The sequence below is a fragment of the Saimiri boliviensis genome, chromosome 5, assembly GCF_048565385.1.
Source record: "Saimiri boliviensis isolate mSaiBol1 chromosome 5, mSaiBol1.pri, whole genome shotgun sequence".
In the NCBI taxonomy this organism is placed as follows: domain Eukaryota; kingdom Metazoa; phylum Chordata; class Mammalia; order Primates; family Cebidae; genus Saimiri; species Saimiri boliviensis.
Window position 1 is genome coordinate 11,181,706 of NC_133453.1, and position 26,950 is coordinate 11,208,655.

General features: G+C 41.7%; 1 protein-coding gene across 6 annotated transcripts in view; it reads right to left on the reverse strand.

Moving 5' to 3' along the window:
- LOC141584529 (nuclear body protein SP140-like protein) overlaps nt 1-26,950 on the reverse strand; it is a 99,115-nt gene that overhangs the window by 11,570 nt on the left and 60,595 nt on the right. For all 6 annotated transcript variants that reach the window (XM_074398898.1, XM_074398900.1, XM_074398897.1 and 3 more), the window contains 8 exons: nt 20,465-20,530; nt 19,022-19,102; nt 17,962-18,036; nt 15,359-15,463; nt 12,828-12,970; nt 11,331-11,372; nt 8,162-8,206; nt 97-209 (listed from right to left, as the gene is read on the reverse strand). In XM_074398898.1, coding sequence (XP_074254999.1) covers nt 97-209; nt 8,162-8,206; nt 11,331-11,372; nt 12,828-12,970; nt 15,359-15,463; nt 17,962-18,036; nt 19,022-19,102; nt 20,465-20,530 — 670 coding nt within the window. The remainder of the gene's footprint in view (nt 1-96; nt 210-8,161; nt 8,207-11,330; nt 11,373-12,827; nt 12,971-15,358; nt 15,464-17,961; nt 18,037-19,021; nt 19,103-20,464; nt 20,531-26,950) is intronic.

Sequence of the window (26,950 nt, forward strand, 5' to 3'; positions counted from 1 at the left end):
CCAGCTAAACACAAGCAGGCACTCTGCTGGGGAGAGAGAATGGCAGGTGGAAGTTTCCCTTAAAGGACGAAAGAGAGGCGCCTGCATGTCACTCACTTAGTTTCCACAGGTGCGATGTGGCAGTCCTCATGGAAGGCTCTCGAACAAGTGTCACAACAGAACAGCTTCCCTCCATCCCGGCAAACCTCACACTCATTCAAGTTTCTCATCTAGAAGGTAAAACAGTGTCCACGTTACAGGGATCTGCCACCTGTGACAGATTCAGGAAGGCCACACTTCTGGGCACTGCTTTTGGGTGAACCTGCATGGACAGGCATATGCTTCTCATTGGGAGATGCAGGAAAATCATGGCATGGAGATTTCAGAACAAATCCTAGTCTGTAGTGAAGTTCAGGAGGTAGGGGCACATGTCAGAATTGAGAAGAAAACCAGAGATTATAACACAAAAAGACTAGCAACAAAGCAAGAGGATGATTTTTAGGAATCTGAGTAATTGTATTAAGCTGCAGATAAAACCAGGTGTTGAAATAAAGTATTAAATCCATTTGCCTATACCACAAGTCAACTGGTGAAAAGGAGAATTACCTATGATGGAATAAGCTTCTGAGATGTCATCACTTCCCATATTCTTGGCCATAAGTTCCCCAGGAGTTGAAGAGATGGCCTAGTTAGGGGTTCCTGGACTGTAGGTTCTATACCTGGAGGGCTGTGCACCTACCTCTGAGGGGAAATGACCATGGGTGCAGATGATTGGGGGGCCCTGGGGAACACAGAGCTCTTTGGCTCTGGGAGCCTGGCAGAAGATTCCCCCATGACTCAGCTAACTTGGATTGTAAGATGTGAAGATGTCATTTCTAATGACTAAGGACAGTGGTAACAGCAACCATACAGTGTTGAAGATGGAGGTCCTATCTTCATTTCCTGGGCCCATAAAAGAGCTGGTGCTTTGTTTTACAAAAAGAATGGTAAATCAACCAATTCTACATTTCTCACCAGTCTCAGTATGTGAGACCTTTAGCCAGCGTTAATTTCATTCAGGGAAGTTACCATCCACATGTTGTGGAGCAAATCCTAGTCACTAATAACCAACAGAATTTACAGAGCAAATATAGAGACCAATATACATATGCTGTATTGTAAATACATGTGTATTCATAACAAAGAACCGGTCTGTGACTGAGCCCCTTGTTCAAGGGAAAAGTGCTACAAGGACTACAATTACAGTTCAATATTATGTGTAGCCTGGACATCTGGTGACACTGGGAGGGCCCAGAACGGCCTAATCTACGAGTTCTCCCCCAGCTTTGCTGCAGCAGGTAAGGTTTCCTACCAACACTTCTTGATCAAGAGAAGTTGATCCTGCAGCAGTTGTGGGTGAGGTGCAGATGGCACAGTGCTCCAGCCAACCTCACACAAAGGAACCGGACACTCTGGGACCAGTTCTGCGAGTCCCAGCTGCACCTTTGGTTAGGTGCTTGTGGGTTCCCAGGACACAGTGAGGAGAGAAGTCCAGGCTGTGATAGAGGCTCTGGGCCTGGGAGCAGGTCCTGCCAGCTGTGTGCGGGTGAGGGTGGCACAGTCAGCTATCTCAGGGACATGGCACAGGGGACCCACTGCCACCACTGCTGTTCCTGCAGCCGTTCCTGCTCCCCTGTCTACCTCCTTGCATCCTGGGTTGGGGTCTCCAGCCCTTGCCAGGCCCTGGCGGGTGTCTGGGGCAGGGTGACTTTGCTGCAAGTTCCTCCTGTGGCCCCAAGGCTCAGGGACAGTTTGGGGTACCCCCTCTCCTGGCTTGTAACCTTGCCAGGGGGAACCTCCAAGAGCGGACTGCAGCCCCAGTCTTGGCTGCCGGGATCACCAGGCTCAGCAGTCACTCTAACTCGGGGAATATCCTAGGGACATGGCCTCTGGAGGCCCTTTTCTTAGACTCTTGCAAGGTGCAGGAACCTGGCGCTGTGAGCAGGGTTGGTGCAGTGGCCACATAGCTAGCTGAGTCCTGGAAGTGGGCGCCACTCCCACTTCCCATCCTGGCCCCTGAAGCGCGGCCGCTGCTCCACGTTCAGACCTGAGCCCCATGCTACATGTGTGAGTGCGGAACCACCATTGGCCCAGCTCCACCTTGGGCCCTCTCTCTGCTCACCCCTCCCTGCCTGACCATGCTGCTACCCCACCGGTGGGCTGCTGGGCCTAGCCCCATTGCAGTGGCTCCCAGAGGCAGGTGCCCAGGGCCAGCTTCATGGCAGCAGCCACTTCAGACAGCCTGCCACTGCCATTAGTAGTGGGATCGCTGGATCAAATGGTAGATCTACTTTTAGTTCTTTAAGGAACTTCTGTACTGTTTTCCATAGTGGCTATACTAGTTTACATCCCCATCAGAAGTGTAAAAGTGTTCCCTTTTCACCATATTCATGCCAACACCTATTATTTTTTGATTTTTAAATTATGGCCATTCTTACAGGAGTAAGGTGATATTGCATTGTGGTTTTGATTTGCATTTCCCAAGTAGTGATGCTGAGCATTTTTTCATGTTCATTGTCCACTGGTATATCTTCTTTTGAGAATTGTCTATTCATGTCCTTAGCCCATTTTTTGGATGTGCTTATTTGCTTTTTTCTTGCTGATTTCTTTGAGTTCCTTATAGATTTTGGATATTAGTCCTCTGACAGATGCATAGTTTGCAAATATTTTCTCCCACTCTGTGGGTTTTCTGTGTACTCTGCTGTTTATTTCTTTTGCTCTATAGAAGCTTTTCAGCTTAATTAAGTCCCAACTATCTTTGTTTTTCTTGCATTTGCTTTTGCGTTTTTGGTCCTGAACTCTGTGCCTAAGCCAATGTCTAGAAGAGTTTTTCCGATGTTATTTTCTGGAATTTTTATGGTTTCAGGTCTTAGATTTAAGTCTTTGATCCATTTTGAGTTGAATTTTGTATAAGGTGAGAAATGAGAATACAGCTTCATTCTTCTAAATTTGGCTTGCCAATTATGCCAGCACTATTTGTTGAATGGGGTATCATTTTCCCCCTTTATGCTTTTGTTTGCTTTGTCAAAGGTTAGTTGGCTATAAATGTTTGGCTTTATTTCTGAGTTCTCTCTTCCATTCCATTGGTCTACGTGTCAGTACTGGTATATGCTCAGTACATAGTACATATACCCAGACTATGCTGTTTTGGTGACTATAGCCTTGTAGTATAGTTTGAAGTCAAGTAATGGGATGCCTCCAGATTTGTTCTTTTTGCTTAGTCTTGCTTTGGCTACATGGGCTCTTTTCTTGGTTCTATATTAATTTTAGGATTGTTTTTTCTAGTTCTGTGAAAAATGATCATGGTATTTTGATGGGAATTGCATTGAATTGGTAGATTGCTATTGGCAGTATGATCATTTTCACAATATTGATTCTACCCATCCATGAGCATGGGACATGTTTCTATTTGTTTGTGTCATCTGTGATTTCTTTCAGCAGAGTTTTGTAATTTTTTGTAGTTTGTAGAGGTATTTTACCTCCATGGTTAGGTATATTCCTAAGCATTTTAATTTTTTGCAGTTAGTGTAAAAGGAGTTGAGTTATTGATTTGATTCTCAGCTTGGTCGCTGTTAGTGTATAGCAGTGCTACTGATTTGTGTACATTAATTTTGTATCCTGAAGCTTTACTGAATTCATTTATCAGATCTAGGAGGTTTCTGGATGAGTCCTTAGGGTTTTCTAGGTATATGACCACATTGGTGACCAGCAACAGTTTGACTTCCCCTTTGCTGATTTGGACACACTTTATTTCCTTTTCTTGTCTGATTGTTCTGGCAAGGACTTCCAGTATCACGTTGAATAGAAGGGGTAAAAGTAGTCATCCTTGTCTTGTTCCTGTTCTCAGTGGGAGTGCTTTTAACTTTTCCCCATTCAGTACTATGTTGGCTATGGATTTGCCTGAATACCTTATTTTCTCACTGTGTGTTTTTTAAATAGGCCCTATGATATTCATGCTTTAAGAGGATATTCTATTTTGGTATATTTTGATGTATTGTTTTAAGATTTAGAATTTCTTTTACCAGTTCTTGTAGCACTGGCTTGGTAGTGGTGAATTCTCTCAGCATTTGTTTGTCTGAAAAAGACTTTATCTTTCCTTCGTTTATCAGCTTAGTTTCTTGGATACAAAATTCCTGACTAATAATTATTTTGTTTAAGGAGGCTAAAGATAGGATCCCAATCCATTCTAACTTGTAGGGTTTCTGCTGAGAAATCGGCTGTTAATCTGATAGATTTTTCTTTGTAGGTTAGCTGATGCTTTTGTCTCGCAGCTCTTAAGATTCTTTCCTTTGTCTTGACTTTAGGTAACCTGATGAGTCTTTGCCTGGGTGATTATCTTTTCGTGATGAATTTTCCAGATGTTCTTTGAGCTTCTTGTATTTGGATGTCTAACTGTCTAGAAAGGCCAGCAATATTTTCTTTGATTATTCCCTCAAATATGTTTTCCAAACTTTCAGATTTCTTGCTGAGGAACACCAATTATTCTTAGGTTTGGTCATTTATCATAATTCTAAACTTTGTGGAGGCTTTGTTGATTTTTTAGAAAGTTATTTTTCTTTGTTGGATTGGGTTAATTTGAGAGCCTTGACTTCAAGTTCTGTAGTTCATTCTTCTACTTGCTCTAGTCTATTGTTGAAACTTTCCAGTGTATTTTGTATTTCTCTAAGTATGTCTTTCATTTCCAGAAGTTTTAATATATTTTTATGTATGACATCTATTTCTCTGGAGACTTTTTTTTATCTATATCCTCTATTTTTATTTTAATTCCTTTAAGTTGGTTTCACCTTTATCTGGTTCCTTCTTGAGTAGCTTAATAATCAGCTTTCTGAATTCCTTTTCTGGCAATTCAAGGATTTCTTCTTGGTTTGGATCCATTGCTGGAGAGCTAATATGATCTTTTGGAGATGTTATAGAACCTTGTTTTCTCATTATCAGAATTGTTTTTCAGGTTCCTTCTCATTTGTGTAGACTATGTTAGAGGAAAGATCTCTAACTCAAGGGCTGCTCTTCAGATTCTCTTGTCCCACAGAGTGATCCCTTGATGTGGTACTCTCCCCTTTCCCATAGGGATGGGGCTTCCTGAGAGCCAAACTGCTGTGATTGTTATTGCTCTTCTGGGTCTGGCCACCCAGCAGAGCTATTGCGTTCTGGGCTAGTACTGGGGTATATCTGCAAAGGGTCCTATGATGTTTTCTGTCTTCAATCCTCCCAATCATGGGCACTAGCACCAGTTCTGGTGGAGGCAGCAGGGGAGTGAAGTGGATTCTGTGAGAGTCCTTGGGCATAGTTTTGTTTAATGCACTGTTTTTCTCAAATGCTGGTTATGCTAACAGTGAAGCTGTCACATGGACAGACTCAGGACCTCTAGTGAGCCAGGATGTTAAGGCAGCAGAATGCACTGTTGTTTTCTCCTTCCTGCAGCAAGGCTGTTCTGTTATGTGTGGCTGTCATGACTTGAGTTGTCTGGCCTTCAGCCAGGAGGTGGCACTTTCAAGAGTGCATCAGCTGCAAGTCGTATGGGGGAGATACAAGCTTGACCTAAGGTCACTGGATAAATATTTAGGTTTCTCAGGTGAAGGGTGAGGTCACAGATCTCCCATGAGTCTATGTCTTTTGGCTTCAGCTCCAGGGGCAGGTAGAGAAAGACCATCAGCCGGGAGCAGGGTTAGGTGTGTCTGAGCTCAGACTCTCAGGCAGGGCTTACTGTGGCCACTGTAGCGGATGAGGGAGTGGTTCTCAGGCTAATGGAGTTATGTTCCAGAGGGGATTATGGCTGCCTCTGCTGCTTCATACAATTTGCCAGAAAAGTAAGAGAAGCCAGCAGTGACAGGCCTTACCTAGGTCCCAGGCAGCCAGAAAGGCCTGTCTCACTCCCACCGCCATGGTGCCCCAACAGCCAACAGAACATAATTTACATCCAGGCCTCCCTTGTCTGGAGCTAAGGTCTTGCCCCAGGCTACAAGCCTCCCCATTGAGAAAGCAAGCAGGGCTTTCAGGTCTCACCCTTCCCTGTCTGCCTTGGCTTCTGTGCTTATATCTGTACTTCAGGTTTACACCCTTCAGATTCTGACCAGGAAAATTTGTGCTTGGTCAAAATTACTGCAAAGTTCAGCTAGAAGCCTCCTTCTCCCCATGGCCCTCCCCAAATTGTACTGGCTGCCCTCACCAAGGACTCCTGTGAGATAAAGTCAAAAATGACTTCCCTGGGGACCTGCCTACCGGGGTCCTTGGGGGAGACAGCTCTTCCTGCTGCTGCTTCTACTTTTATATTTCAGCCAGCTCCCTAAATTCATTTCAGGTCTAGGTTACGTTAAATCCTTCTCCTGTGATCTGGATTTCCAGGTTCCCCAGTGAGGATGTGTGTTCAGAGATGGACTTTCTCCCTCTCACACTTTGGAAACTCACAGTTTTTCGGTTGTGGAATTTGCAGTGGCAAGCTACTTCTTTCAAAGGGTTTGTGATTCCTTCAGTTTTGCTGGTGTATTCCTGTGGTGGTTCTTGGAGCAAAAGTTTACAGTGTGACTCTCAACATGCTGTTCTGTCCATCTGAGCAGGAGGAGCAAGTTAGTCCTGCCTCTTATATGCCTTTTTTCTGCCTTCCAAACCCATATCTTTTCAAGAAGAGATTTGATTTCTCTGGTTCTTTGGTTATTGGCCTGGCTATGCATTAAACCCATCTCAGGAGAACATACAAAATGCTAATGTCCTGAACCCAACACCAGAGATTCTGAATCAGTGGGTCAGGGTTGAGGCACAGGCACTGATGTTCTTCTTTATAACAGAACGGGCAATGCTATGTATCAGAATTGGTACATCTGGTGATCTTTAAAACATCCTAATGTTCAAGTCATATGTAGTGCAGACTGGTTAAATTAGAAATTTCCCAGAAGTGGGATACAGGAAACAATTTTTTTTTTAAAGCTCTTCAGGTGATTCCAGGCTGCAGGACAATTTGAGATACAACCTGAGCAAAGTCTGGTTATGGAGACATGGGGATGTTATAAGTCAATGTTGTTACTGGCCTTGGAAAACTTATTAACAGGGGTGACCATGCCTTTGCTGGAACTGTTTCACTCTTTTCCCCACATACATCTGGCTGTCGGCTGTGAAACCTAAACCTCCATGTTTAGCCCATACAAAATTAGCCACACAAATACTGACCTCCAGGGCTGTTTTAACTGTTCATGAGCCCCTGAATTGGCTGGGCATCAAAATCAGTGTGGATAACACCCAAATTTGTTGGAGGATTGCTTTGGATATAAGGTTAATATGAAACTATTTGCTTATCCCTCCTCTGTTAAGTGTCATGTGTCAGTGTTACTGTATGATATTCTGTGTGAGTGCTGTCCCCTGCCTAAAATAGACATTTCACTGCAATGAAAAGAATCAAACCATGACTTCATTTACAGAAGGGACTCATCTATGATTTCAGCAGAACCCAGTGCAGGCAGCCATATAGCAAGCAGAGAATGGATGGGGCCCATGGGATCAGAAGGTTTGCATAGTACTGAGCACTAGATAAGCAGCTGAGTAAAAACGCCTCATGATTTGCTAGGTCATGGTGGTTTCAATCCTAACCAGCTCAGCACCCTAATCGCTTCCCTGAGCCATTCCTTTACTGGACTAATGACAGGCTCCACACCTTGAACATAATAGCTTGGCCTGGCCTGTTCCTTCTGGCTGATGTGTAAGACCATCTTTAGCTCTACCTGCACCTTGGAGTACATTTTCAGGATTTTCCCTTTCATCCACACCACTTACTTGAAAATGCTGTTATCCTCTCACATTTGCTCCTTCCCCCTAATCACCAGGCCAGCCCTACCCATTACCACATCAAGCTTTGTCTCTAGAGACCTCAGTGGTCTAGAGCTCAGCCTCCCATACTCACTATCCAGGGAAAATAAGAACTTTGGAAGGTTTCCACTGAAACAAAGGGAAAGAATGCTTTCACACTGAGACAGCCAAGCCCAGACACATCTACCTGGCTTGGGGGATACGTCTGGTATTCTTTGCTCATCACACACAGCAACATACTCCAACTGAGACTGAACATGTTTCAGGGAACAGCAGTCATGACACAGAACATACGCCTGGAGAAAGGAGTGGGACATTCTGGAAGTAATAGTTCAGAATTTGTACTTACACAAGGGTCAACTGAGGTATTCTTGTGAGACTTCACAAGTCTTCTCTGTTGAAAGAAAGAAAGATTGATTTATAATATTGAATGTGTTGTTTCCATCTATAACTTATTTAAATTCAAATAGTCATCTTTGAAGGGATTCAGGAATAAGTTGTAAAAAATAATTGGGAAGATAAGAAGGCCAGCAGGCTGGGGTGGCTCCAGTGCTTTAAGTTCCTAGGTAAGCAAACTGAAACCTGATGTAAACAGTAAAATGAAACTAGAGACTTTGCCAACTAGAATTCACCATCTAACGTCTAATTAGCATCTTTCCATGATAACCATTATATGTAGTTTCTCTGTCTTACTCCTGTGTTGGCCTCACTGTCTGGACTGCTGCAGAAGAGCTCTCTGAACTTCTTGTTCTGAGTGCTGCCCAATTCATGACTTGCTCTTTGCTCCAATAAATGCTATTAAGTTTATTTTGTCTAAAGTTTTAGTTTTTTTAAACAGTCTTCCCTTGGCCTCACACCTGATTTTATGGACCTCCATATCTACTGAGAGAATGAAAAGTGCCCAAGTATTACCGTTCAGCCCAACCCAAGTCCCATTACCTGCAGGGAGTCTGGACCTAGTTTGCAAAGGCCAAGTCAGAGAAACTCTACTTGTCCTCTTACTCCAAGGGGCCCTCAGTCATATCTCCTAAACTTGACCTTTGTGTCATCCCACCCAGAGGAGCTGCAATAATAATCAGGCTGAGGACTCATCCCCCACAGCCTCCAGGGACCTAGGGCCCAGAGTCCTGGAGGCCATGCAAGTGTCCCAGAGAAGAAGAACACTGCTTTCTCCAGCCCCTCTAGGGACACAGCCCTGGTGATAAAATGCCTCCAAGTTCCTCTGTGCTGCAGTTCTTCTTCCTGAAAGCCTCTCCCTCTCCCTTCTATACAAATCACAAAAAGACATCAGGTTGACTGAATTTTCAGAGATAACCCACTAGATTTATTTAGATTGCTTTTGGGTATCCGCTGCATGACTTGGCATCCTTCCCTTCTGGGATACAGACAGGCTCAGTTTTTGTCTATAACCATGGCAACAGAGGCCATAAACAAGTGTGATCCAAAGGACAAGCACCTGAGAGGTGACCTTGTCCCCTGACTGCTTCTCTGACTAGCCTAGATCTCCCATCCCACCCCATTTGTAATTCATCCATGTTTACAATAAAATTAAAACAATCTTTTTTTTTTTTTTTGAGACAGAGTCTCACTCTGTCACCCAGGCTGGAGTGCCATGATGAAATCGAAGCTCACTATAGTTTTGACCTCCTAGCCTCAAGTGATCCTCCCACCTCAGTCTCCTGAGTAGGTGGGACTACAGGTGTGCACCATGATGCCTGGGGTTTTGCTTCTTTTTTGTTGGGTGTTTTGTTTTTGTTTTTGTTTTTGTAGAAGGAGTATCTCACTATGTTGCCCAGGTTGGTCTCAAATTCTTGGGCTCAAGTCATCCTCCCATCTCAGCCTCTCAAAATGCTGGCATTATAGGCTCAAGTCACTGCGCCTGGCCTCAAATAATTTTTGAGGTCAATCTTCTGTGATGGTTATTGGCATTTAGTATGTGCTTGATAATTATATGTTGAATGAGTGAATAAATGAATATTATCTCACTGAAAAATTACTGCAGTCTCTTAAGCAAACATTAGCACACAATGATTATTCTGGGTGAGTATATCTGATTGTTTTACAACACCTCAGCTGCTACAAAAAGGTTTATGTGGCCCTTGTCATAAGCCTGAGCAGAGACACTACTACCATGTGGCACTGATAGTGACACTGAATTTAGTTTCCAGAAGCCAAGTGGCTCTACAAGCAAGAGAAGCTCTGAGAGGCACAGAGGATCCATGGAGTTCATATGGTTTCTGAGATCTGCCACTTAAGGGACCTTCTGTTCTCTCCAAGAGGAGACACAAAATATAGAGGCAATGGCAGCTTGTTGCTGCAAAGTGTTATACCCCAGAATTGGGAGAGAGTCAGTTAGTTGGCAATTGCCAGTTCATTTGGGTCATCTAGACTGAGTTTCTCATGGCACCCAGGGAAAGGAAGAGATGCTGGTCTTTAGTGTACTCACTGAATAGGTGACATAGTAGTTTCCTTTCAGGAAACTCAGTGGATGAAATGTCTCAGTGGCTGAGAGTTCAAATCAGCCAGAACACTGGATAATGCAAAGGCCCGGATCTCAGGCTCTCAGTAGAATATGAAGCCCAGTGGCTGTTTTAGAAGTCTGTGAGTGTCTTAAATGCATATTTCTACCTGAAGTGCCTAAGGATGACACTTTTTCCCTTCCCCTTCTCAGGTTCTCATTCATACCCAGTCTTGGAAAGTCATCACCTTGTCCTGAATCTACACTGCCCTTAACCTATTTGTTTGCTGCATTCTTCAAGAGAGGGAAAAATCAGTTTCACAGATAAAAAGCAGGTCTGCACAGTCCCACTGGCAGAGCCAAAGAGGTGGCATCATTTCCTGATCAGCCCCTTCTATAAAATACATTTACCTTCCGAGACCTTCCTCCCCAGTGGTACCATCCTGGTCATGGGAAATAATTTCCCCTTGAGAAGACATTCTGTGTGTCTCTGTGTACATTTTTTTGGAAGATGAAAGAGAATGTGAAGGATCAGAAAATAAATATTCTTTTTGTTGGCTATTTCATGAAATGATAAATGGCTTCATATATGTCTCAAATGTGAGCAAACATCTGCTCCATCTGATTTTGCTAAAGTTAGAAAATAGTAACTTCAATGAAAAAAATCTGAATTTTGAGTTGAGATGGTTTCTTTCACCTTATTTTGAAACATTTTTATGTATCTGATGACCATGTTTGACTTTTCAACTTTGACACTTTTAAAGCATCTGCACCTATTGCAAAAAAAAAAAAAAAAAAAACAGATCCGGGAGGTCTATTTTGATGGTTCCTTTTCATCTTCATATGAAATTGTTTAATGCAAAGAGGGCCTAGCTTCATATATATTTACCATTCAAATTAGCAACTCTGAAGGCATATACCAAAAATTGTTTTAAAGTGGGTAGTGGAGAAGGTGGAAGCTTAATTATAAACACCCAATTTCAGACTCCATAAAAGAAGATTTTGTGCATGTTAAATCAGTTATGTGACAAGAACCTGTAGAAAGGTATGTAATAATTACCTTCTTCTTTCTATATTTTGGAGGATTAGGCAGAAATCCATTCTGAAAGACAAAAAGATTCGGGTACAAGGTCAGTCTGTGTTTCTGTTTTGTGAGTCTGGCATTTCCAACCTCCTCCCAAATATTTCTACCTGAATGTCCCACTGCCAGCTCAAACCCAAGGTGTCTGAATCAGAAACCATCTCCCTCTCTTCATCTGTGCTGCTTCTATACTTTAATCAATAGAAGCCAGAAAATCATCTTCAGCACCATTTTCCCTTTTCTTGTGCTTCTTTACCAAATCCTAAGAGGTTTTAGTAATCTCATACCATCTATCGCCTCTTTTCCAGTCCCACCAGTGCCACTCCAGCTGGAGTCCCTACACCAGAGCTATCCGAGCAGCACACACTTACTGCCTGCTACTGGGTGTCAGTCACTCCAATCTTGGACACATGAAGATGGGAAAACTGGTCTACAGACAAAAAGCACTCACAAAAGAATAAATACAAAACAGTGAATGAAAGGCCTTAGCAGAGGGCTCAGGAGTCCTGGGAAGGGATTACCCATGGCCAGCTCAATGAACATTCAGGAAGGGGTAACACTTGAGCTGAGCATTCTAGATTGAGTATAGGTTTGCCTGTGGGGAAAGCCTGATGGCTGCCTAAAATGCTGTTTTATGGCCAGGTGTAGTGGCTGTTTCCTGTAATCCCAGCACTTTGGGAGGCTGAGGAGGGCCGATCACTTGATGCCAGGAATTTGAGATCAGCCTGGCCAACACGGCGAAACCTCGTCTCTACTAAAAATACAAAAATTAGCCTGGCAGGGTGGTGCACAACTGTAGTCCCAGCTACTTGAGAGCCTGGGGCACAAGAATCACGCTGGGAGGCAGAGGTTGCAGTAAATCGAGATCAAGCCACTGCATTCCTGCCTGGGTGACCGAGCAAGATTGTCTCCTACAAATAAATCAAATCAAATCAAATATTGTTCTAAATGTCATTACAAATCCTAAAATATTTCACTGAATCCTTGTTATCTCAGTTATAGCTTTGATCTCTTCAGCCTGGCATTAAAGCCCTCTACAAACTGTCCCAATTGTTGGATTATGCCTAATTGCACACAACCTGTCTACATAAATCCACAAAGCTACCTTTGCCATGGTTATAGTTTTCATGCCATTCTGGCTCATATGCCATTGTTTCTCTGAAGAGTCTTCCTCCACTGCTTGACTGTCAACTCTCTTCTTTCTTTCAGTGCACAAAGCTGTCTACACACACCCTAGTCAGGATGACCCTTCCCTCCTCCAAGCTGCTGTGTCTATCCTGATGGAGTCCCTGGTACAACATGGATGTGCTGCACTGGGTTATGAATATGGAGTCCCTCTCTCCTGAATGAGAGGATAAACTCACTGGCATCAAGGCTTTAGCTATGACCTAACACACATTTGGTGAATAAACAGTGACCTCATTATTAGAGAATAACAAGAACGGACACAGGTCTGGCCCCTTGTCACTGAAATACCTTCATCAGCCATCGTAGGGGGCACCCGTCACAGCGCACACTCAGCCTCCAGTTCTTTGATCTTGCGTGGCCGCCTTTGATTTCAAATTCCCTGGGGGTGAACCAATTTCCATCCTCACTCTGTATACACTTCACCAAGATTCCTGTAAGACCAGGGTAAGTTGATCCTGAGCCCTCTTTGTTCCCAGTGCTCAGACTGTGGCCACTCACCAACTGATCACATAATTTGTGATCCAGATCAACAGCAGGAGGGTCTGGCCTTCCCTCTCAAGTTTCAGAGGCCCCAAATCCAGCCTGAAAGTCCCCTCTAAGGATATTCCCGGTGAGGGTACACATTTATTTGACTTTCATCCATGAAGAAAGTGATAATTATCATCAAGAGCATCCCTTTAAGTGTTTCAAAAGCATGTATAGAAGGAAAAGAAAGTGATTCTGAAAGATAACAGGATTCCAATTTGTTATCCAAATTTGTAAGTAGAGACAAGGCCTGAGTCTCCAGATGGCTCTGAGGGCAATGCTGGAGGCAGAATCCTCAACTTGTGGCTACGGTCTAAGATGGGTGCCCTATGGCTCAGGGGGCCACTCCAGCAACATCTGCACTCTCAATGATAACATATTTTGTGCAGTTTAATGGCATTAGTGAACAGAGATTTTCACATCTCTGCAATCATGGGTAGCTGGTATTTAAAAACTAATTGGAAATGTTATCCAATAAAAAAAATTCATGTTTATGTAAAAGATAGCCACATGCTCAACACCGTTAGTCATTAAGGAAACATAAAGCAAAACCACAGTGAGATACCATGTCACACCCACTAGGATGACTGTAATTAAAACACCCCCCCCCCCCACACACACACACAGACGATAACAAGGTTGGTGAGCATGTAGAGAAATTGGAGCCTTCAAACATTGCTGGTGGGAATATAGAATAGTGCAGCCACTGTGGAAAACACTTTGGTGATTCCTCAATAAGTTAAACACAGAATTACGATATGACTTAGTAATTCTTCTCTTGAATATACACCCAAAAGAACTGAAATACGTTCACACAAAACTTCTTACACAAATGTTCAAAACAGAGTTATTTACAATAGCCAAAGAGTGAGAATAGTTCCAAATAATGAGTTTATAAACAAAATGTAGTAAATCTATACAATGAAATATATTATTTGTCAGTAAAATGAATGAAGTACTAATACATTCACTGTGGATAAACTTTGAAAATATCATGCTCCTCAAGCCTGTAATCCCAGTACTTTGGGAGGCCGAGGCAGGTGGATCACGAGGTCGAGATTGAGACCATCCTGGTCAACATGGTGAAACCCCGTCTCTACTAAAAATACAAAAAATTAGATGGGCATGGTGGCATGGGTCTGTAATCCCAGCTACTCAGGAGGCTGAGGCAGGAGAATTGCCTGAACCCAGGAGGCGGAGGTTGCGGTGAGCCAAGATCACGCCATTGCACTCCAGCCTGGGTAACAAGAGCGAAACTCCGTCTCAAAAAAAAAAGAAGAAAAAGAAAATATCATGCTCAGTGAATGAAGGCAGTCAGGAAAGGGCATGTATTTTAGAGTTCCATTTATAGAAAGGCCTACAATAGGCAAACTTATAGAGCAGAAAATAGATTAGTGGCTGCTTAGGTGGGAATGGGCATTGACTACTAATTGACAAGGGTTTTTTTTTTTTTAGTGGGGAACACATTGTTCTAAAATTAGAGGATAATGATGACTGTACAATTCTGTGGATATACAAAAAATAGTTGATTTGTACACTCTAAGTGGTGAGTTGTATGATATGTGAACTATATCTCAGTAAAGCTGTTTAAAACTAGTCACAATGCAAACATTTCTATTAATTGGCATCCAAAGAGTCATATTATGAGTAGTCTTAGTCTGAGATGATGGCCATTCTAATAGACATTTTTTGCAAAGTTTCTTATAATTTACAATAAAAACATGTAAATGTATATATTTTACATCAATATGCAAATTAGTTCTTACAGCTATATCATGAGGCAGGTGCTCAATTATTCTTCTCCTCTCAGATCAGGAATTTCAGGTTCAGAAAGGCCCCTTCTCTACTCAGAATGGAACAGTCACTCCTGGCACAGCCAAGGCTGGAACTCAGGCTTCCTAATTTTAAAACCTGAGATTGTCACCCTAAGCCAAGTACCCTGCCTTGGTGACAGTACTCCAGAAGGAAGAAAGAATATGAAGATCGAGGCTGAGGGCCTCTCCCCTTTTCTGTCTGACTCAAGGTAAAATACATGACATTTTCCACCTGTGAACTGACGTTCCTGCACTTCTCCTTGGTTCTGCGGGCACCCCCTGGACATTACCTGTGCGAGTGAGCATTTAATGGGTACGATTTCTTAAAGTCTGAAAATGTCATCTTAGGGATCCCTTCCTCCTTCTCGCAAGCCAAACTGGGGTCAAAACTCCTTGAATGATGTGTAATTCACATAATTCCCCACTACTTGTGATACCTTCAGATAGGAGGTGCAAATTAAAGAAGATCGTAAAACCTACCTTGTTTCAAATTCTTCTTATGTAAAATTCCTTTCACCTCACCACAGGTCACTGGAAGTAAAGGAGCCTTAAAATCCACAGTTTTGTCTTTGTGCTTTCTTGAAGCTGAAAGAGAGGATCTCTTCATTCTGTCTCACTTTGCAAAGGCACATCCCCCCTCCCTACTGAGGTAATTCCTATAAAGATACAAGGGATACTTAGAAAATTCGATTCCAAAAATTTCTAGAGTTTCAAAGTCTTCCTTCTAAGTGGCAGTTTTGATACATAACTACAGAATATCTACCCCAATTTTACCTTTCAAATTTCATACAAAATGGAATGCTTTAGCAGAGAAATTAGACTTCAGTAAAACTCCTAATCTAGTAAGCTCCACTGATTCTTATATGATAATGAAACACAGTTGCTGTCACTGGTCTGACAGGAGCTCTCCAGGTATGCAGTTTTGCTGCAGGTAGGTAGCCTCAGATGAAGCCAGGGACCATACTCGATCTCCCCATTTTAGCACTGACTGGGCAAACAGGGAGAGGATAATGATGAGATAACCTAATGGAGATGATATCTGCCTTCTATTTTTGTTCTCTGCTTTGGTTCATTTCTCCTTTATGTCAGCTTTCCCCATAGCTGAGAGAAGAGCTCAGGAAGCTCTAGAATAATCTGAAAATTATACAGGGTGGCAGATGGACTGTATAATTGATATACAATTATACTGGAGACTTGATTTCACAGAAGTAGGGGGTGAAAGTTCTTTAAAGGAACTCCAGGAGGGTGAGCAGCAAATCCTGCCCTTCCAACCAAAGGTGTAGGGCCAGGTACGATGGCTCATGTCTGTAATCACAGCACTTCAGGAGGGCAAGGCGGGTGGATCACTTGAGGTCAGGAGTTCAAGACCAGCCTGGCCAATGTGGTGAAACTCCATCTCTACTAAAAATACAAAAATTAGCCATGTGTGGTGGCACCCGCCGGTAATCCCAGCTACTTGGGAGGCTGAGGCAGGAGAGTTGCTTGAACCTGAGAGGCAGAGGTTGCAGTGAGCTGAGATCACACCACTGCACTCCAGCCTGGGCAACAGAAGTCATGATAAACAGGGGAGCTGTCCTCGGTCCTGGTACAAATTTTTAGAAAGGCAGACTATTAGAACTGGGCTGGACTAATAAGAAAGATGGTTGGCCTATGTACAGAATGGGAGAAAAGTTTTGCAATCTATCCATTTTATAAAGGGCTAATATCCAGAATCTACAAAGAACTTAAAGAAATTTACAAGAAAAAAAAATACCTACCAAAAAGTGGGTGAAGTATATGAACAGATACTTTTCAAAGAAGACATGTATGCAGCCAACAAACATGAAAAAAAAAAAACCTCACTATCACTGGTCATTAGAGAAATGCAACTCAAAACTACAATGAGATACCATCTCACGATAGTTAGAATGATGATCTTTAAAAAGTCAGGAAATGACAGATGCTGGAAAGGATGTGAGCAAATAGGAATGCTTTTACACTGTTGGTGGGAGTATAAATTAGTTCAACCATTGTGGAAGACAGTGTGGTGATTTTTCAAGGATCTGGAACCAGAAACAGCATTTGACCCAACAATGCTATTATTGGGCATATACCCAAAGGATTATAAATCATTCTGCTATAAAGACACATGTACATGTATGTTTATTACAACACTGTTCACAATAGCAGAGACATGGAACCAACTCAAATGTCCATCAGTGATAGACTGGATAAAGAAATGGTGGTACATATATACCATGGAATACTATGCAGCCATAAAAAAGAATGAGTTCAGGTCCTTTGCAGGGACATGGATGAAGCTGGAAACCATCATTCTCAGCTTACTAACACAGGAACAGAAGAACAAACACCACATGTACTCACTCATAAGTGGGAGATGAGGACACATGGGCACAGAGAGGGGAATATCACACACTGGGGCCTGTCTGGGGGTGAGGGGTAAGAGGAGGGGGAGCATTAGGAGAAATGCCTAATGTCGATGACAGGTTGATGGGTGCAGGAAACCACCATGGCACATGTATACCTATGTCACAAACCTGCATGTTCTAAACATGTATCCCAGAACTTAAGGTATAATAAAAATAAAAATTAAAAAAAAGATGGTTGGCCTAATTCATGCTCCTGCTTTCCAAATGAGAAAACTGAAGCAAATAAGGTCAAGTGATCACTTCAAGCCCACACAAAGGAAAAGACAGTCTTAGGACACAGATCTATAACCACAACTCTGGTTCACCCTTAGCGTGCAACCTGTGGCTTTCTGTGTAGCCAGAGGAAGGTCAGCTAAGTAACTTATGGGTTATACCCTTTGTATGGCAATGAACTATCTCCAGCCATGAAATTTATCATTTCAGTGTAAGTAGCATTTTCATGTCCCCAGGCCCCTGGGGTCTGGTTGTAGATGCATCACCAACTTACTTCCTTCTTTCCTTGACACGTTTTAGAAGTGGCTAAATTGGATATATTTCTCAGTAGTCAGCTTCACAAAACAATTAAGGAAATAGGTTTATTACTGAAAATACGGCACGAAGCACAGTAAATTAGATGTTTGGTTATTGAAAGCGCATTCCTCTTTTCTTTTTTACCTCTTGATCGGACTCCTTTCTGTGGAGCTCTGTCACTCTGGGCGAAGCGGGATTTAGGTCTGCCTCTCTTTCTGCCTGAGAAAGTAGAATAATATAATCAGAGGCACAGACAAGCAGCTGTATTACATATATTACTGCTTTCCAAAAATTCCATTTAAATGTAACTTTCCAAAAGCCTGTTGAATGCATAAATAAAAAGATTTAAACCCTAGCCTTTAAAGTATGAAGAATTAGATGGGTAGTATTAGATTCACTTTATATATCATTTTCCTATTCTTACATTAGAAAAAAAACTAATTGAAATCACTATTTCACATATATCTCAAGCAACGGTATAAATGCTTCATTCCACATTTTGAAGGTTCATTTCATATTTTGAAAGTTCATTTCATATTTCATTTCAAATATACATATTTGAAATATATATGGCATACTATATATGTTAAACTCTTATACATCCACTAATTTATTTAATCTTTGTAAGATCAAAATGATGACTGCTGTCATTACAGAAACTAAAATATTCAGAGAAAATTGAGACAAAACCACAAAATTAAGTGAAGGCACTTGGGTTTTTCTTAGCAGAGACACAAATAAATGACAATTCTGTGAGTTAAGGGAAACCCTATCAGGTGGTGAAAGGTGTGCTACTCATATCACATTGAGGAAAGATATTTGTACCTCTGTGCTCAAGAGAGGAAATAACTCATCTAGAAGGAGGACTTGAAAGGGCAGTAAGAGAATAACCTGTAATCTGCTCACAATTTGCCAAGTCCGGCCATTTTAATAAACCAATGATGTAAGGCAAAGGAATTTCCAGGAAAATCAGATAAAAAACAGAGGAAAACTATTTTAGAAACTGGGCCGATATGAATATATTACATGAATATAATCAACTTACAACCCTAACTTCTAATGGGTTTGCTTTTTTATATTTCACTGTTCTCAAATTGACTAAGCTTGACAAGTAAACAATTAAGGAGGATCTAAGTTCATCATCTCAGTAAAATTTGTATTGACCTGTAGGGCAAAAGGAAAGTGGCATAAACTTTTATCTTACTCCTAATCTTGAAAGGGCCTTGGAGATTCACGTTCGCCTTCTTTTCACTGGACATCAACTGGCCATCGGCTTTGCCATTACCTGGGGATAGGCAGGGGAAAATGTATTAATAGAACAGGGCAGAACAACAGCTGACAGGCTGGATCAAAAGGTAGTGAGGGAGTCCTGGATTTAATTCTGGATCCTCTTTCTTTAGACACTTAGACACGGAACCTCAAGCGGGTGTCCAGAGCATTTTCTGCTTTAGGAGTGTCAGCTTTTTAATTACACACAGGATTTAACTGCATACTGAAGTACCTTAGAATTTGTCTACATATACACAGACTTAAATGAAAAATCTTATAATGATTCGGTCCAAACAAATTTTTAATTTAAAAACACCCATTCTTAAAATGGATGCAGCCACTTTTTTTCCTTTCCAAACAAAACTATACACATCCACCAACCAAGCAGCCCCATCAACTGGCAAGAATAGAAGGCATATAGTTTTATAAGAATTAATAATTTCCAATAAGACTCTAAAATGTTTACTATTTAGATCCACTGATTCAAAATTAACAATCATTTGGAAAATGAGACTTAAACCTTCATCGTCTAGAAGAAAGGAAGTCTTCAGACCATGACTAAAATAAATAAGATTTTAGGGGTCTGATTATAAAGAATATAATTATAGGAAACTCAGAAAATAAAACGGTATGAAACACCACCATCTGGATGCCCACAGATGACGATGGCTATCTCCATATGATGATTTGTTCAAATATTCTCCTAGTCGTTTCTTTTTGCATATGTTACTTTTTAAAGAACACTTTTTCACTACAAATGATGATTTCTAATATTTCAATATACACACATACATTTAAAAACCACAAATAAAAATATAAACATCACTGACCAAATGTAACCACTGCATATATTTTCATGAATGAACTGCCATTGATTTTCTCTGTATTTATGTCTCTTTATATGTAGAGATAAATAATTACATATGTATATATAAGGATTGATAGATACATAAAAACAGACTTCACAAGCATAAATTTCACATAAAATATGGTTATACATATACATGTATAACTTACAATTACATATATAATTATATATGTATAGTTTACAATTGTACACACATACCTTTCTTTATTTAGCCCTCTGAGGAACATTTTTCCAAATTCATATAAATTTGAACCAGAAATAAAGTCATACTGAGGATGATAACACCTCCCTATTAACTGTGGACCTCTGGACTATCACATGCATGAGAAACCATTTTGTTGAGGCCATTGCATCCTCAGGCCTCTTTGTCACAGCCTGTTAGTTGACCTCCTAACCGATACAGGAGGTACAGAACTATCCTGGCCCTCAGGAGCTGCAGGCCTTCAAGAATACAACGGGCAGTGCCCTAAGAAACTCAAAAACTGTAACTGCTTCACTCTGCCTGCTTACCAGTCTGGTGGATTTTTTTCTGCCCTCTCCTTTTTACTCTGGTCCAGCAATGCCCCTTCTTTTTTCCTTCAAACCAAAGAGAATAAAGTTAATTATGCAGAGGTATAAATATGATTCTCTGAGTTTTATATGCCAGTAGTACTCAAGATTTTTTTCATATTTAGGTTCACAGGAATGGGGCAAAATACGATCAGTGTAGCAATCTGGAGGTTGAGTACAGAGTTCTGTTTTGTTTTTTTTTTTTTTTTTTTTTTTGAGACGGAGTTTCACTCTTGTTACCCAGGCTGGAGTGCAATGGCGCGATCTTGGCTCACCGCAACCTCCGCCTCCTGGGTTCAGGCAATTCTCCTGCCCCAGCCTCCTGAGTAGCTGGGATTACAGACACGCGCCACCATGCCCAGCTAATTTTTTGTATTTTTAGTAGAGCTGGGGTTTCACCATGTTGACCAGGATGGTCTCGATCTCTTGAATTCATGATCCACCCGCCTCGGCCTCCCAAAGTGCTGGGATTACAGGCTTGAGCCACCGCACCCAGCCAGAGTTCTGTTTTAACTTCGCATGAGCCTTGGGCCATGGGCTTGGGAGACTATAGGAGATAGTCTTCCTTTGAACAAAATTTTTGATGGAAAATTAACTCTTGCTGCCACCTTACAGTGAACGATAACTGCTCTTGCTTGTTCCCTTTTCAAGTGTTTGCTGTGTAAATTCAAATGTGCAGTGAGAAGGCGTAGTCCTTGAAGCTGATGATGTATGGATAATATTCTCTATTGGAAGTTGGGAGATGTTCTGAACTCCGATGTGAAGAGTTTTCATTATGTAATTACATAATTGTTACACAATGTCTATATAATCTCATTAAACAATCTCAGCGGTGCCTCCGTACTGCCAGCCCTCCTTCAGGCTGCAGAGCCGCTGACTCCAGAACGCTAGTGTGACCCCAGAAACTCAAAAGTGTCATGAATCTGGCCATCTGGCCCATTTGCAGTCTGATGTGCCCTTTATCAGAAAAGTGACTCCACAATGCACTGATTTTCTGAATGTCCCTCATCTCTTCCTGTTCACACACCATGGGAGGGCAGGAGGCTCACTGAAGGGAGCAGTCCCCAGGAAGGGACCATCTTCTTCCTGGACAGTGACCAGGACAAAGGTGGTGGGGGATTGCAAGAGCTCTGTAGACCTATCTTGAAAATTCAGGATTCTTTTATGACCATTCCTAGGGATGATGCCTCATTCTTTCTCCCTAGAAGCCCGATGGGCACAGCCTTCCGAGTGCCCAAGGGATTCAGATTCAACTCTAGACACATTTTATGAAAATGCTTTTGCTCTACTTCTATCTGATTTTGTAGATGGATGGTCTAAGTGGGAAAAGGAGATGATCAGGATAAAAGATGAAGGTACAGCCCCTGGAATGGTACAGCAGATTCTGCAGCAGTGAAGCAAGAGCCAACATCAAGACATCTAAAGAGGTATGGGGGAAAGAGGAGTACTGGTGATAGCCGTCTTTCAGAAGTATCCATGGATCCTTTGTCCAGAAGAAAAACACCCTGCTCCAGTGCTCCCGCCTCTGGGAATACTGAGTTGGCCTCTCTGTACCATGAGATAGCAGGGGCTGACCCCAGCTTCTAAGGTCCCACACAACCCTCTAGACACTGTCCCCACTCCTATTCTCAGTCAGTTGTTAGAGGGCGACTGACACCTGGTTGGTGTCATGGACAAAGAGGACAGATTGGACAGACTGCCCTCAAGCAGTACCCCCACATGCCCACCCTCTCCCCCACCACACACACGAACGAATCAAAGATTGGATGCAACAAACAAAACTGGGAAGTTCAAGGCTTACAGCCAGCCAGAAGCCACGTAGCAGACACTGTTCACCTTCCCCCTGACTAATGAATATCCCACTCAGAGAATCCCAACAATTGTAAACACTTCCCTTCTGGAAGTACCGCATGTGCCTTGGGGATTATCCTTCTTATATGAAAGCCAGGCGTTAACTTGCCTCCCTCATGTAAGGTGAGTTGGACCTTAGAGGTGGTCATAAGGGACCTAAATCATTTACAGTTTATGAAATGTGTGTGTGTGTGTGTGTGTGTGTGTGTGTGTGTGTGTAGAGACGGGGTCTCGCTATGTTGTCCCGGCTAGTTTCTGAGCCCTTGACCTCAAGTGATCCTCCTGCAGTGGTCTCCCAAAGTACTAGGATAACATGAGTGAGCCACCACACTGGGTCAACATTTTTAAATGTTGTAGGAAACAAATTAAGTGGATTTGAACCCATGAGTCTGACTAATCAGAGTGGCTGATGGGGTGCTGTCTTCATGGAGACATTTGCCAGAAGCAAATATGTGGTGTGAATTTCCTGGGAGGCCATTCTCCATGGCATTTCTACATGCCTCAGAGTATCACTTCAAGGATATTTGAATAGCAAAGCAGCCTTGTAAGATAGAGATCATGTAGCCTCCAGATTATGGGGCAAATGTATTCCCTGACCAGTATAAAGTGGAGAACACCTCCCTCCTTAGAAATTTTCCAGAGGAGATACCTCCGGAAGAGATTTGGTTAAGATCCCCAGAGGAGAGTTGCCTAAATTCCAGCTAAAAAGAGAATGTCTCCCTCAGAGGCAAGGTTTGGGCAGGTTTGCTAGCAGTCCCCTTATAAGCCCATGGGTTTCCTCAGTGAAGCATTCCTCCAACTGCAGCACACACCTGTGAGGGCAGCACCCACCTGGGCTTGCTCCACACCATCATTTTCATGGGTCCTGTGGGGAAAGAACTGATACATCTATTCTATATCCCAGCAATTTTGTTTCTAGGTATTTATGCAAGAGATATGAAAAAACAGCAAGACTCATACAAGAATGCGCTCAGGGGAGTTTTCATAATAGCAAAAAACCGAAAATGCTTGAGGTGTCCATCAACAGGGGTATTATAAACAAAATTTGGTAGGTTCAGATAATGTACTCCACTTAGCAATAAAAAGGAACAAACTACTAAGACATCTAACAGTATGGATGAATCTCAAAAACATGTTGAGTGAAAGAAATCTCACACTAATGAGAATATGCTATAAAACCTTATTTATACAAAGTTTTTAAAAATTCAAATTAAGTTATTATGGTAACAAAAGAAGAGTAGTGATTGCCCTAATGGGTACTGGGTAAAGATATACCAGAAAGGGCATAAGGAACTCTTTCCAGGGTGATGGTAATGTTCTGTATCTTGATAAGAATTTTCATGTTGCAGAAAAATGCAGTTACAGTAACTCATCAAATGGTACACTTAATACTTGTGCATTTCATTGTAAATTTTATTTTAACAAAAAAACTCTAAATAAATATTGAACTCTAGTTAATGATATGCATGCTGACATATTTTAGGGGGAACAGTGCTAATGTCTGCAGCCTTGAAATGTTTCAAACTTGACTACCGGTTAGTGAGTGGATAGAGAAATGCACAGATAAGTAGAAAAGTGACAAAGCAGGAACGATACAGTGTTAATTGTGAATCTATGTGAAAGTATATTGATGTTTAGTGTACAATTCTCCCAAGTTTTCCGTATGCTTACAATTTTCGTGATAAAATCTTTGAGGAAAAAAAAAGCTTTTAGAGAGAAAGGATAGAGTATTTACCAAGAAGTTAGAGTTACAATAAGAGAATATTTTTTATCAGCCACACCATAGATTCCAGAAGATAATATAGTATCACTTTACTATACTGAGAATAAATAAATATCTACCTAGAATTTTTAACCTAGCTAAAATTTTCTAGCAAAGACAAATTTGTACATACAACACTCAGCAAGTTTACCGCTTAGAGATCACTCACTAGAAAAACCAAAGAATTAGGCCGGGCGCGGTGGCTCACCCCTGTAATCCCAGAACTTTGGGAGGCTGACGCAGGTAGATCACGAGGTCAAGAGATCGAGACCATCCAGGCCAACATGGTGAAACCCCATCTCTACTGAAAATACAAAAAATAGCCGGGCATGGTGGCACGTGCCTGTGGTCCCAGCTACTTGGGAGGCTGAGGCAGAAGAATTGCTTGAACCCAGGAGGCGGAGGTTGCAGTGAGCCGAGATTGCACCACTGCACTCCAGCTTGGTGATAGAGGAAGACTCCATCTCAAAAAAAAAAAAAAAAAAAGAAAAAGAAAAACCAAAGAATTTACTTCAGCTAGACAAAAAGTGAATCCAGAGAAAATGAACAATGGTGAATACACAAGATCATTTTTTTAATTAAGTACACATACACTGTAAAAATGATAATAGTTTCAAATTTTATAGTTAAATGTCATGGCCCGTCCGAGACGGGTAGGCACATCTGCCCGGGGTCTCTCGACCTGCAAGAGGGTCCCAATACCTGGAAGAGGGAGTGCGCCTGGAAAAATAATAAAGACAGAGAGAGAGAAAGTGAGGCATCTGGAGGGCTGATAGGCTGTGCCTAAACAGCAAATTTTATTTTTCAAAGGCTAGGAATAAATACACTTTCTTGGCTCTGGTTTAAGTCATAGTAAGAGGAATGCAAATGTATGCCTCACATGGCCTATACAATAGAGAAGTCAGATATGCAATCAGAGGTTGTAAAAAGTAACAGAATTTCCTATAATCACAAAGTTTGTTTGCATCCAAACATTATTCACAAAGCTTGTTTACATCCAAACATTATTCACAAAGCTTGTTTACATCCAAACATTATTCACAAAGCTTGTTTACATCCAAACATTATTCCTCCTGGCTGCAGGTATCTCTGGTTTGACCTCGTTTTAGAACTGAGATGTGAAAAGTTTTTTTGGTTTTGCTCATCAGAATATCTTTTAATCGGATTCTCCTTTGTCTACTCCTGACTCAACTTAACTCAACTTCCCCATTCAGGAATCTCTGAGTCAGGAATCAAAGACATCCCTTATGGTGGTATTTTGCTTTGCATGGACAGTTAAACCATTATCTAGGGTACAAGGCAGTCAGGTAAGTAAAGGTTAAAACTTATTCTTTTTTTTTTTTTTTTTTTGCAGAAATTGTTTCTGTTTTGTTTAATGATGAACAATAGCTAACAGGTAATATGTTCTCATTATATATTTTCTGCGGGAAGGAGTGTTCCAGAATGTGCACTCCTCAAAAGCAGGGATAGTGGCTCTCTTGTTCATTGTTATATTCCTGGTGCTTACAACACCACCTGGCACTAAATGAAAGTGACATTTTTCAAAGGTGATTGGCACCTCCTCCTCCTTTGACCTTGCTGAAGGCCTAATACACCTGTATCAGATAGATTCTGCTACCCGCAAGAACTCAAAGTTATTATTGAATAAACATTTAAGCAAGCCAAATTAGACTCTGTAGTTAAAGCATAAAAGAACTAAAGAAGTGCTTCCTGGGAAAGCAGCACACGTCTCTTCCATTTCCCCGTATTTATGGAGCCAAAAAGAGAGAGATTGTAAATAAAATACTGGTTCCAGCCCACATCTGAAAGCTGGTGGGAAAAATCAAGTTATAAAAGAAAACAGATAAGAGAGAAAGAGATAAGAAGAACCTAAGGAGGACAGGTATTTAATAATCACACTGCCTAAAAGAAAAGAAGTTGGCTCAGAATTTACAGCATCTAGATTTAGGGGAGGGAGAGAAATTTGAGTTCTGGTTTGCAAGATAAGAAAGGAACCCTTTTCCCTCTTGAAGTTCTTTTTTCTTTTTCCTATTTTTTTTTTTTTTTTTTTTTGAGACTAAGTTTCACTCCTGTTGCCCAGGCTAGAGTACAATGGCACGACCTCAACTCCCCGCAACCTCTGGCCTCCCGGGTTCAAGTGACCCTCCTGCCTCTCAAGTAGCTGGGATTACAGGCACGTGCCACCACGCCCGGCCAGTTCTTGTATATAGTAGAAACCATATTATATTCAGTAGAGACCACTTGGTTTCACCATGTCGGTCAGGCTGGTCTTTAACTCCTCACCTCAGGTGATCCACCCACCTTGGACTCCCAAAGCGCTGGGATTACAGGCATGAGCCACTGCGCCCGGCCTCCCTCTTGAAGTTCTAACAAGAGAACCTCCGAAGAAATTATGCTTTTAACCTTTTTATGACTCTTTAAGAATAGTCCTACTTATTTGGAATCTGAGGCAGGAGAATCACTTGAGCCCAGGAGTTTAAGGCCAGCCTGCCACACACAGTGAGGCCCCGTCTCTTAAAAAACACACAAACAAAAACCAGATCAAATGTTGTCAAGAACCAGAGAGTGGAGAAAAGAATACAAGTGGACTTTGGGGTGATGGAAATGATAGCTGTCATGATTGTGGAGGTATTTATACAATTGAACACATCTGTTAAAACAAATTCAGTTATACCTTAAGGTGATGAATTTGTTTCATGTAAATTATAGCTCAATAAAGCAGATTAAAAAAGTGAAAGTGTGGAACATCTACATAAAGAAAATTCTGTTATTGGTGCCCTTATCGAAGATTACCTGAACATACACGCATGAGTTTATTTCTGGGTTCCCTATTC